A 13,410-nucleotide genomic window follows, 5' to 3' on the forward strand; every position below is an offset into this window, starting at 1 on the left:
TAAAAGGAATAATTCCTCCGAATAACAGAGCACCCATTACAGTTGTGTTATCCCTGATGTTTGCATCTGATCATGCTTATTTCAATGATGATGCAGATTTTGAAAGGGGAAACTTTGTTCTTTTTGTCTAAGCTGTGCATCTGCAAAGAATATCTCTTCTTCTCCCTCATTCCCGATGTTTTATGGATGAGATTTTACAACTGAGGAGCTGTTGTGTTGTATAGAACTTTACTGCTGGCTGAGACTGGAATAAAGCCCAGGCCTCTAATCTGGCAGACCTGAGTTTCTTTCACTTTAACCATACTGTCTCAGAACAATCACACAGTCTGTTTGCTTTCAATGTCTATGAAGTTGGGCTCCTCTTGAATACACCTTTAAGACCAAAACATGAATGAAGAAAGTATAAATATGAAATGTCACAAACAAATTAGTTTCCAGGAGTCCTAACTCTGTGTCCTGCTATAAGAATTAATTATATATCTTCAGCTGAGTTTTCATTCAGCTTATGTGTTTGCCAGTCAGTCTTTACTCTGTTTACTGCTTTCACACTCTGTGTTATGTTATTAACATTCTGGGATTGAGTCTACACTAGTAAAGACTGAGAACTTTGCTGAGTTGTCTTGTGCTCACTGATCTTTTCTGCTAAGCTTTTAAACTTCTCCTTTTTTAGTTTTAAAAGCTCTTTGCTAACTTACAGCTTGAAAAATATCTACGAGATTTTGTTAGGAACATATTGCCCCTTGAAATAAAGAAAACTGATAATGAGCCTGCAGCTGAATTTTCATGTTTGTGTATTAATAAACAATAAAAAATGTCTAAGCACAAGAAAATTTACCTAATTGCATGAACTGGTGCCTGACTTCTGAGTGAGGTTTGTAGAAAAAGAGATGACAAAAGGTTTCTTGAGTTTTTTCTTTTCCATGGCTTCTCTGAAAGTAGGAGGATTATTCTACTATTCCTAAACTCTTTGGTTCATAGGATTATACAGCTTTTCCTGAAAATCTCACTTGTATGTAAATTTTTAAAGATACTTTACATGTTTTTGTTGTTTCTTTTATTTGTGCTAAGGCCTAGTATTTGCATTCTTTTGGTTATACTGAAACATATAACAATTGATGAAAAAGAATTTTAGACTGTCCTGTAGGTAAATATTTCACTTATTTGTCTCATGGCGCATGGTCATTAACTACTTTCTTTCATATGTTTTCTTTTAATGTTAATAATTGCAGACAAATTACTGCTTCTTGCTCTCACAGGCAGTGGAATTACAAAACAGATTATCTGAAGAATCCAAGAAAGCTGATAAACTAGATTATGAATGCAAATGGTTGAAAGAAAAAGTAGACAGCCTCCAAAAAGAAAAAGATGTAAGTTTCATTATATTATTTTTCTAGTAGTAGTGAAAGCAACCATTTTTCCTTTATTACACAGAGCTATGGTTATCAAAAAAAGCTTTTACGTTGAGCTTTTTGAATTCATAAGTCTTATTTTCCACTTAAAAATTTCTAATGTATGTGTACAAATACATTTTTAGACTTAATGTTTATATTCCATGAGATAAAGTGACTGTATTAAAATATATGCAACAGATTTTCAAGAGGAAAAGCCCTCACATATAGTGTCTGAAGTTGTTTCTTGACCATTCACCATGAAAAGGAAAATAAATGCCAAAGATAATTGTAATGTATTCTGAAAAACTATTTGAAGTAGTTTTTTTGCGGTATCTCCCTAGAACTAAACTCAGAAGTGTTTTTTTTTCCAAAGTAATGTTCCTTGAGGTAGCATCTACATGTTTCTCTTTGTGAAATCAAGGCCTCTGTAGCAAGAGATTTAGGAATTTTGTAGAAGGATGTGTCCTCTATTGTGATTTCCCCTTTCTCTTGTGATCACTAATCACTGATTTAGTTTCTGGTGTCATCATGGATATGCAGTATAGATACCAGTTTATTACCAGACTGAGGTTGATTGCTCTTGCCCTCTCTTGCCAAGAATGATCCTCCATGTTTCTCTGGCATACTCTAGTTTCTTTGCCAGTTGGTTTCTGTTTGTGGATATATTTGGAGTCTGTATATTGGCACTTTAAAGTACCACATGAAACATGGCCAACACACTCAGTTAGCAATTGCTCAGGCTTATTTGAAGTGTAAGTCTGTCTTTCCTTCAAGCAGAATCTTTGTAGACACTTTCCTAAAGATATCCTATTTCCTGTCTAATCTTTTAATAAATTTCCAGGTCTTGCACTTAGTTAGCACTTGAGCTGAAAATTCTCAGTTATATTCTGCTCATAGGTCTTAGATTTCTGTACATTGCCAAATTTACTAAATACTATGGATACTTGTCCTTGTCATCACTTTCAAATTGGAATGGCTCACAGTAGTCTTGTTCATTTCTTGCTTTGCTTTTCTTTCCTGTTTTTTACCAGGTTGTGTTGTGTTTTCTCCCCTCACCCCCACCCACATCCCAGATTTCAGGGGAAGTTTGTATTTTTGGCTTACCTGTTGCTTGGTGGAAACCCTTTCATCTTGTATGAAGGACCTGCATTTCAAGTCATTGCAGATATGGTTTTCTGTTTTGCCACCTGGCAAGAAAAGTTGTTTTGGGGTTGCTTGTTTTTAACGCATTCTTTTGAATGAATAGCTGCTTATAAAAACTATATCATAGCTAAAGTAGTCTCTCAGTGTTTCGGTTAGTGATTCTTAACCTATTATTCTTTCTCAATCCCATTATTCTTTCTGTTTCTTGATTGTCACATCTTAATGTGGCATCAGTGACATAGATACTGGGATTGAGTGCACGCTCAGAAGGTTTGCAGATGACACCAAGCTGAGTGGTGCAGTTGATTCACTAGAGGGAAGGGATGCCATCCAGAGGGACCTTGAGAGGCTTAAGGAGTGGGCCCATGGGAACCTCACGAGGTTCAACAAGGCCAAGTGCAAGGTCCTGCACCTGGGTCGGGGCAATCCCAAACATGAATACAGGCTGGGTGATGAATGGATTGAGAGCAGCCCTGCCGAGAATGACTTGGGGGTACTGGTGGATGAAAAACTGGACGTGAGCCAGCATTGTGCACTTGCATCCAAGAAAGCCAATCATATCCTGGGCTGCATCAAAAGCAGCATGGCCAGCAGGTCAAGGGAGGTGATTCTGCCCCTCTACTCTGCTCTGGTGAGACCCCACCTGGAGTACTGCGTCCAGCTCTGGAGTCCTCAGCACAAGAAAGACATGGACCTGTTGGAGCGGGTCCAGAGGAGGGCCACAAAAATGGTCAGAGGACTGGAACACCTCTCCTCTGAAGAAAAGCTGAGAGAGTTGGGGTTGTTCAGCCTGGAGAAGAGAAGGCTCTGGGGAGACCTTACTGCGGCCTTTCAATATAGAAAGGGGTTTTATAAGAAAGATGGAGAAAGACTTTTTACCAAGACCCGTAGTAACAGGACAAGGGGCAAGGGTTTTAAACTAAAAGAGGGTAGAATTAAACTGGACATAAGGAAGAAATTCTTTACAATGAGGGTGGTGAGACACTGGAACAGGTTGCCCAGAGAAGTTGTGGCTGCCCCATCACTGGAGGCGTTCAAGGTCAGGTTGGATGGGGCTCTAAGCTACCTGATCTAGTTGAAGATGTCCCTGCTCATTGCAGGGGGGTTGGACTAGGTGACCTTTAAAGGTCCCTTCCAACCCAAACCATTCTATGCTTCTATGACTAAAATTGCCCATCACAGATAACAAATTACGTTGTGATATCTTGTCAATTATACTTTAGAGTTAGCTGTTGAACTCATTTTTGTCCTTGTGTCTGTTCTGTCAGAGTATGATAGTATGTGACTGATATCTTTAAAAATAATCTGTCTTGGAATTTTCTATATATGTTGTGTTGGCTGATAGATACCCAAGTGTCATGGTTTAATCTGGCAGGCAGCCAAATACCACGCAGCCGCTCACTCACTCCCCCCGCCCCCCTAAGTGGGACGGGGAGAGAATCGGAAGGGTAAGAGTGAGAAAAACTCGTGGGTTGAGATAAAGACAGTTTAATAGAACAGAAAAGGGAAAATAATAATAATAAATAATGATAGAATATACAAAATGAGTGATGCACAATGCAATTGCTCACCACCCGCGCTGACCGATAACGAAATAGCAATCGGTACTTCCTGGATCACGCCTACCATTCATATACTGAGCATGACGTCACATGGTATGGAATACCCCATTAGCCAGCTGGACTGGCTGTCCTGATTATGTTCCCTCCCATCTTGTGTACCTAGCTCAGTCAGTAGGCACGGGAGCTGTCCTTGGACTAGGAGGGCACTTAGCAACAACTGAAAACATCAGTGTGTTATCAACATTCTCCTCATACTAAATCCAAAACACAGCACTAGGAAGAAATTTAACCCTATCCCAGCCGAAACCAGGACAGTATCCACCCCTTATTCCATACCATTTACGTTATGCTTAGGTCTCACATTTTTTGATATATTTCAATTAATCACCACTATCTTTCTTTTTATATATCCATATATATATATGCACACACAGATATCATTCCCTTAGTCTATGGACTATCCCTTTAAAATGTCCACTGAGTTCATTTAGTCCACAACTTTGGGCTCCATCTCTCTGGGCCGGAGAGATGGTGTGTGGTGTTGCGCTGTTGCATCCTGAAGCCAGTTCTCATTTCAGTATTGCTGCGCTTGTCCAGTTCTATCATCGTTGCACTTTGCTCGTTTTCATCGGAGTTAGTTCATTCTTCGTTAATCTGGGTGATTTTCACTGCTATAGCATTGATAGCAACCATAGAAATGATGATATACAATATCATATAACAACTGACATAATAAAATTCAGTTGGCTATTTCACCCAAAATCAAATCCCCTTGAGGTACACACCGGACTTCCCCATCCTTTCCCATCACCCACCAAGTGCACTCAGGTCCTTGAGCAAAAGCAATCCCACGGATGGGTTTTCCCTTGCCAGAGGCAGGAGTAACCCAGACTGTCTTCCCCAGCATATTTCCTATGTGCACGACAGGGACTTTATCTCCATCTACAGTACGTAAGAGTCTTGATTGGGCAGGGCCAGCTCGATTGGCAGATCCCCTGGTGTTGACTAACCAGGTGGCTTTTGCTAAATGTGTATCCCGATGCTTGAATGTCCCACCACCCATTGCTCTCAGCGTAGTCTTTAGCAGCCCGTTGTATCGTTCGATTTTCCCAGAGGCTGGTGCATGGTAGGGGATGTGATAGACCCACTCAATGCCATGCTCTTTGGCCCAGGTGTCTATGAGGGTGTTTCGGAAATGAGTCCCGTTGTCTGACTCAATTCTTTCTGGGGTGTCGTGTCGCCATAGGACTTGCTTTTCAAGGCCCAGGATGGTGTTCCGGGCAGTGGCATGGGGCACAGGGTATGTTTCTAGCCATCCGGTGGTTACTTCCACCATGGTGAGCACATAGCGCTTGCCGTGGAGGGTTTGTGGGAGTGTGATATAATCAATCTGCCAGGCCTCCCCACATTTGTATTTCAACCATTGTCCTCCATACCAAAGAGGCTTTACTCGCTTGCCTTGCTTGATTGCAGTGCATGTTTCACATTCATGGATAACCTGTGCAATAGCGTCCATGGTCAAGTCCACCCCTCGATCACGAGCCCATCTATTTGTTGCATCTCTTCCTTGATGGCCCGAGGTGTCATGGGCCCACCAAGCTATAAATAATTCACCCTTATGTTGCCAGTCCAGATCCACCTGAGCCACTTCAATCTTAGCAGCCTGGTCCACCTGCTGGTTCTTTTGATGTTCCTCAGTGGCACGACTCTTGGGTACGTGAGCATCTATGTGACGTACTTTTACAGCCAGGTTCTCTACCCGGGCAGCAATATCTTGCCACAATGCGGCAGCCCAGATGGGTTTACCTCTGCGATGCCAGTTGTTCTGCTTCCATTGCTGCAACCACCCTGACAGGGCATTTGTCACGATCCATGAGTCAGCATAGAGATAAAGTACTGGCCATTTTTCTCGTTCAGCAATGTCCAAGGCCAGCTGGATGGCTTTCACCTCTGCAAACTGGCTCGATTCACCTTCTCCTTCAGCAGTTTCTGCAACTTGGCGTATAGGACTCCATACAGCAGCTTTCCACCTCTGATGCCTTCCCACAAGGCGACAGGACCCATCAGTGAACAGGGCATATTGCTTCTCATTTTCTGGTAGTTTGTTATACAGTGGGGCTTCTTCAGCACGCGTCACCTCCTCCTCTGGGGATATTCCAAAATCTTTGCCCTCTGGCCAGTTCGTGATCACTTCCAAGATTCCTGGGCGACTGGGGTTTCCTATTCGGGCCCGTTGTGTGATCAGCGCGACCCACTTACTCCATGTAGCATCGGTTGCATGATGTGATAAGGGGACCCTCCCTTTGAACATCCAGCCCAGCACCGGCAGTCGGGGTGCCAGGAGGAGCTGTGCTTCAGTACCAACCACTTCCGAAGCAGCTCGAACCCCTTCATATGCTGCCAATATCTCCTTCTCAGTTGGAGTGTAGCGGGCCTCGGATCCTCTGTATCCCCGATTCTAAAACCCCAGGGGTCGACCTCGAGTCTCCCCTGGTGCTTTCTGCCAGAGGCTCCAGGTAGGGCCATTCTCCCCGGCTGCGGTGTAGAGCATATTCCCTACATCTTGTCCTGCCCGGACTGGCCCAAGGGCTACTGCATGAACTATCTCCCGTTTAATTTGTTCAAAGTTTTGTTGTTGCTCAGGGCCCCATCTGAAGTCGTTCTTCTTCTGAGTCACTTGATAGAGAGGGCTTACAATCAGGCTGTAATCTGGAATATGCATTCTCCAAAAGCCCACAACGCCTAAGAAAGCTTGTGTTTCCTTTTTGCTAGTTGATGGGGACATGGCTGTTATTTTGTTGATCACATCCATTGGGATCTGACGACGTCCATCTTGCCATTTTATTCCTAAAAACTGGATCTCCTGTGCAGGTCCCTTGACCTTACTTTGTTTTATGGCAAAACCGGCCTTCAGAAGGATTTGAATTATTCTCTCCCCTTTCTCAAAAACTTCTTGTGCTGTGTTGCCCCACACGATGATGTCATCAATGTATTGCATGTGTTCCGGAGCCTCACCCTGTTCCAGTGCGGTGTGGATCAGTCCATGGCAAATGGTAGGGCTGTGTTTCCACCCCTGGGGCAGTCGGTTCCAGGTGTACTGGACGCCCCACCAAGTGAAACCAAACTGTGGCCTGCACTCTGCCGCCAAAGGGATTGAGAAGAACGCATTAGCGATGTCATTTATGGCGTACCACTTGGCTGCCTTTGACTCCAGTTCGTATTGGAGTTCTAGCATGTCTGGCACGGCAGCACTCAGTGGCGGCGTGACTTCATTCAGGCCACGATAGTCTACTGTTAGTCTCCACTCTCCATTGGACTTTCGCACTGGCCATATGGGACTGTTAAAGGGTGAGCGAGTCTTGCTGATCACTCCTTGGCTCTCCAGTCGACGAATCAGCTTACGGATAGGGATCAGGGAATCTCGGTTGGTGCGATATTGTCGCCGATGCACTGTTGTGGTAGCGATTGGTACTTGTTGTTCTTCAACCCTCAACAACCCCACAACAGAAGGGTCCTCCGAGAGACCAGGCAAGGTGGACAGCTGTTTAATTTCCTCTTCCTCCAGGGCAGCTATATCAAAAGCCCACCGGTACCCTTTTGGGTCCTTGACATACCCTCTCCTGAGGTAGTCTATGCCAAGGATGCACGGAGCCTCTGGGCCAGTCACAATGGGGTGCTTCTGCCACTCATTCCCGGTTAGGCTCACTTCGGCCTCCAATACAGTTAACTCTTGGGATCCCCCTGTCACTCCAGAAATACAGATGGGTTCTGCCCCTTTATAGCTTGATGGCATCAGGGTACACTGTGCACCGGTGTCTACGAGAGCCTTATACTCCTGTGGGTCTGATGTGCCAGGCCATCGAATCCACACAGTCCGGTAAACCCGGTTGTCCCTTTCCTCCACCTGGCTGGAGGCAGGGCCCCTGTAGTTCTGGTCATAGTATCTGCTTCTCATTTCTTGCAAACACGAGTTATGAATTCCTTCGTTACAATCCAAAGTAAGATCAGCCTTTCTGCTTTCTCTGGGGAACTGTTCACTGGAAACTGGACCGTCGTGAGACAGGGTTTTCCTGAAAACTGGAGCAGCATTTTTCCTGGGAGAAGCCCCTTGTGTCATTGTTTTTCCTTGCAACTCACGTACCCGTGCCTCTAGGGTCAAGGTAGGTTTTCCATCCCACTGCCTCATGTCCTCTCCGTGGTCACACAGGTAAAACCACAGGGTGCCCCGGGGTGTGTACCTTCTATATCCTCTCTCTTGAGCAGAAGAACGCTGACTCCTAATGGCTGAGATACTGGTCCATACAGGTGGAGAATAGGACCTATCGTCTTCGAGTTGCTGGACCTCCTGGGACAGTTTCTCCACAGCCGAGACAAGGGAGGAGGAGACAGTTTCTTCGTATTCCTGGAGTCTGCCAACCACGTCATCCACCGTTGGTGCTTCTTCCTCTGCCCAGGACAGTATTGCCAGCGAACTGGCATATGACGCTCATGCGCTCCGTACTAATTTCCGCCACATGGGTCGCGTGCACTGGACTTCATCTGGATCTTTGGGCGTTTGGTCATCGTCCAGGTCACTATAAATACCTCCAGCATGCCTAGTTCTCTCAGGTACTGGATACCTTTCTCCATAGTGGTCCATTTGCCTGGGCGATATTTAACATCTTCCTTGAAGGGATACCTTTCCTTCACGCCTGACAGGAGTCGCCTCCAGAGACTGGGGACCTGTGTCCCTTTTCCAATTGCTTTGTCAATGCCTCCTTCCCTAGCAAGGGATCCCAGCTGTTTGGCTTCTTTCCCCTCTAATTCCAGGCTACTGGCCCCATTATCCCAGCATCGGAGCAGCCAGGTGACAATATGCTCGCCTGGACGACGGCTGAAATCTTTCCGCATATCTCTCAACTCACTCAGGGATAGGGATCGGGTGGTTTCCGTCTCGTTTATGAGTTCTTCCTCTTCCTCCTCCCCTCTTTGTGATGTCCCTGCTCTTCCATCATGTCTTTCTAAACGACCTGACTTTCGCTTCCAAGATTTCCTTTTATGTATAGGGGCGACCGATACCAGCATAGGTTGGTCCTCTGGTTCAGCTGTAGTAGCCGTCGTGAGGGTTTCGGTAGCTGCAGTGCTTGTCATGGGGGTTGGAGTAATTGTAGTGACTGTTGCCAGAGTTTGAGTGGCTGCAGTGCCTGTCGCAGGTGTTGGAGAAGCTACGGTGACTGTTGCCGGGGTTTGAGTAGCCACAGGGGTTGTCGTGGGGGTTGAAGTAGCTGCAGCGCCTGTCGTGGGGTTTTGAGTAGCTACCGTGTCTCTTGTCGGGGTTGATCTCCCGCTGCCTGCCACCCTTGGGACTCGCCGCTCCGCCCGCCCTGACGAGGCAACACCGTTTGCCCTCCCTCTTTTCTTGTTCCTGAGGGTTGATCTCTGGACAGTATTCCTGAATAGTTGTTTAACCCTAAACAAGGCCTGAACCACATTCAGGAGACATAGCAATATGAACATGCTTGTTTGAACATCCCAAGGATATTCAAAATTCTCAGGGAATATTGTGGACATCTTTGTGAAGAGGATAGAAGAAAAAGGAGTTTCTGACAATATGGAAGGGAAAGTGAACAAGTGGGAGAAAGTGTCCCATCCTGTCTCCCCCTTAAATTCATTCTCCGACGAGAAAAAAGTGTAATTACTAATAATTTCTAAGAGGTGGTTCCCGAGGTACAGAAATGACGGCAGTGCCGAGTACAGATAGCAGATTAGACTTATGACCAATGATTTTATCACCTCATAAAACAGCAGCAAAATTATAATCTTGGCCCAGTTCCGACTGATGATAAACAGCACAAAAGGGAACACATACTGCAAGCAAGGTATTACATGACCCAACATTGAGAGCCAGCCCCACAACTTTGACAGCCAATACATCAACATTGTGACCAATCAACATAATGAATGCTTATAACAATTTTGCCTTAACACACTTTGGTCAGATCTATCGTTATCTCAACCCTTCGAGCCCCACGTTGGGCGCCAAAAAGGACTGTCGTGGTTTAACCTGGCAGGCAGCCAAATACCACGCAGCCGCTCGCTCACTCCCCCCACCCCCCCAGTGGGATGGGGAGAGAATCGGAAGGGTAAGAGTGAGAAAAACTCGTGGGTTGAGATAAAGAGAGTTTAATAGAACAGGGAAGGGAAAATAATAATAATAAATAATGATAGAATATACAAAATGAGTGATGCACAATGCAATTGCTCACCACCTGCCCTGACCGATAACCAAGTAGCAATCGGTACTTCCTGGATCACGCCTACCGTTCATATACTGAGCATGACGTCACATGGTATGGAATACCCCATTAGCCAGCTGGGCTGGCTGTCCTGATTATGTTCCCTCCCATCTTGTGTACCTAGCTCAGTCAGTAGGCATGGGAGCTGTCCTTGGACTAGGAGGGCACTTAGCAACAACTAAAACATCAGTGTGTTATCAACATTCTTCTCATACTAAATCCAAAACACAGCACTAGGAAAAAATTTAACCCTATCCCAGCCGAAACCAGGACACCATGCAATTTGATGAGTTAACTTTTTCTTCAGTATCTGCCACAAGCACTTCTACCACTGATTGCAGCCCTAGTGCTTTGTCTGTTCTCAAAGTACTACTTTTCTGTACCTGTAACTCTTCTCTTTCTGCTACCTGACATTTCAAGTTCTCAGCTGCCTCTTTCTCTTGTGATCTTTCAGGTTTAAAATATTCTTGCTTTCCAGTAATCAACTTCAAGGTATTTTCTGGCTGCCAGTATCAAACTCTGCAGTGTTCCCTGCTGAGTGGCTCTTTTTACTGCAGTGGTAAAACCAATCCAAGGGTTTGTGAAATGGCTGTTCATACAATCAGCATGCCCACTATATTCAAGTTGAACCAACAGTTAAACCAGAATTAACCATGCAAGATTCAGACAACACAAGCCCCTGATGAACCTCACCAAAGTGCTGTTTGCCAAAGGGATCACAAGTCCTGAATCCATTTGGGTTGACTTGTGTCTGGTGTGAGCATCTACCAGCCAACACAACTCTGTACCTACACAGAGCTAAGGGCTGTCCTAGAACTCTTAGTGGCATGGGACACATCCTAGTTCTAGAGCAGACTATCGCTTTGATTTTTACATGAATTGTCACCCTCTTCTCTTATGTTGGAGTCTTGGAATCCTTCTGAGCTACTAACCTGGTGCTACCTGTAGCTTCTTTTCCTTTGCCTTACTGGCAAATTGGAGCATACAGGCCTGACACTACAAAAGAATCAACGTATCTACACTCCAGGATGGTCCAGTACTGTTCTTCAGTTGTCTTTGGACTGAGCCTGAAACAACTACTTTCCTTCCACGTCTGAAGGAATCTTTGCTCAGATGATGGCAAAGCCGGTGACACAGATCAGGAGGAAGAAGTGGAACTGATGTCTAACCTCCCATTGTTGGAAAAGCAACAGTGTCAAGTTACTGTAGTTCATCTGTTGTGTTGACTCTGTATATCCCCCAGCTACCTTACATTTCCCTTCTCCTGTCTACTGAATCTTGATTTCCTTGTGTCCTGGTTTCGGCTGGGATAGAGTTAAATTTCTTCCTAGTGCTGTGTTTTGGATTTAGTATGAGAAGAATGTTGATAACACACTGATGGTTTTAGTTGTTGCTAAGTACCTGGCTAGTCAAGGACTTTTCAGCTTCCCATGCTCAGCACATGGAAGGGAGCATAGCCAGGACAGCCAGCCCAGCTGGCTAACGGGGTATTCCATACCATGTGACATCATGTTCAGTATATGAATGGTAGGCGTGTTCCAGGAAGTAGCGAACACTACTTGGTTATCGGTGTCCTGGTTTCGACTGGGATAGAGTTAAATTTCTTCCTAGTGCTGTGTTTTGGAATTAGTATGAGAAGAATGTTGATATCACACTGATGTTTTCAGTTGTTGCTAAGTATCTTGTCAAGGACACCTACCCTCCAGGAAGCTACCAAGCTACTACCCTCCCAAGATTGGGAGGAGGGAACACAGCCAGGACAGCTAGCCCAGCTGGCCAATGGGGTATTCCATACCATGTGACATCATGCTCAGTATATGAATGGTAGGTGTGATCCAGGAAGTAGCGATCGCTACTTGGTTATCGGTCAGCATGGGTGGTGAGCAATTGCATTGTGCATCACTCATTTTGTATATTTTATTAGTATTATTATTATTATTTTCCCTTTTCTGTCCTATTAAACTATGTTTATCTCAACCCACGATTTTTTTCTCACTCTTACCCTTCCGATTCTCTCCCTATCCCACTATTGTGGGGGGGAGAGAGCGAGCGGCTGCGTGGCATTTGGCTGCCTGCCAGGTTAAACCACGACAGTCCTTTTTGGCGCCCAACGTGGGGCTCGAAGGGTTGAGAAAACAGCACATCTGACCCGAGCGGGTTAAAACAAATTGTTATAAGCATTCATTATATCAGTTTAGTAGGCGTTGTTCACCATGTTGGTTTAGTTGCTCTCAGAGTAGTTGGATCTGTTCTTGAAGTTTTGGTATGTAGCACCTTACTGGCTCTATATACTGCTGTTTGTCGGTATTTATGTGGGGATTGTCATCTCTGGGAGATGGATTAAGGTTATCGTTTTGCTACACTGTGTAACACTGGCTTATGGTATGATAAAATTATTGGTCATGGGATTGTACTCAGCACTGACGTCATTCCTGTTCTTCAGGAGCTATCACTTGGACACTATTAGTAATTACACTTTTTACCTCTTCTCCTCGGAGAGCCAATTTACAGGGGAGACAGCTTCCTTCACCTTCCCCTTCTCCTCCAGGCTGATTACAATAGCTCTTGAGGATTTTGAATATCCTTGGGATGTTCAAACCAGCGTGTTCCTATTGCTATGACTCCTGAATGTGTTTCAGGCCTTGTTTAAGGTTAAACAACTATTTAAGAATACTACCCAGAGATCTGCCCCAAGGCTGGATAGTTATGAGTGGCAGGGTGTGTGGGATAGGATGGGCAAGTACCTAGGACAGTGGTCACCTCCACTGTTCTGGAGCTTCACCCCTGAACAAGTGCAGAATCCTGAAAAACTAGTAAAATATTTGGAGAAAGTATACTGTCACCTTGGCAATTCCAGAGAGACCCAGATCACTGCAACATGCTGGGGCCTGGCCCATGCCTACCGAGCCCTGTTCAACACTATTCAGAACCCTCAAGGGGGAGGGAAGGTCTCCAGATCTGATGACAAAATGGCAGGCACTGCGGCCAATCCAACCCCCGGGACAGGCACTGCGGCTATTCCAACCACCACGACGGGTA

At 45.2% G+C, this 13,410-nt stretch overlaps 1 protein-coding gene across 1 annotated transcript in view; it reads left to right on the plus strand.

Annotated features, from left to right (window-relative positions):
- Positions 1-13,410, plus strand: part of LOC142074831 (protein Hook homolog 3-like) — a 134,030-nt gene that overhangs the window by 91,954 nt on the left and 28,666 nt on the right. Inside the window, exon 12 of the mRNA XM_075135727.1 lies at positions 1,257-1,367. Coding sequence (XP_074991828.1) covers positions 1,257-1,367 — 111 coding nt within the window. The remainder of the gene's footprint in view (positions 1-1,256; positions 1,368-13,410) is intronic.

The sequence above is a fragment of the Calonectris borealis genome, chromosome W (assembly GCF_964195595.1).
Source record: "Calonectris borealis chromosome W, bCalBor7.hap1.2, whole genome shotgun sequence".
Lineage (NCBI taxonomy): Eukaryota > Metazoa > Chordata > Aves > Procellariiformes > Procellariidae > Calonectris > Calonectris borealis.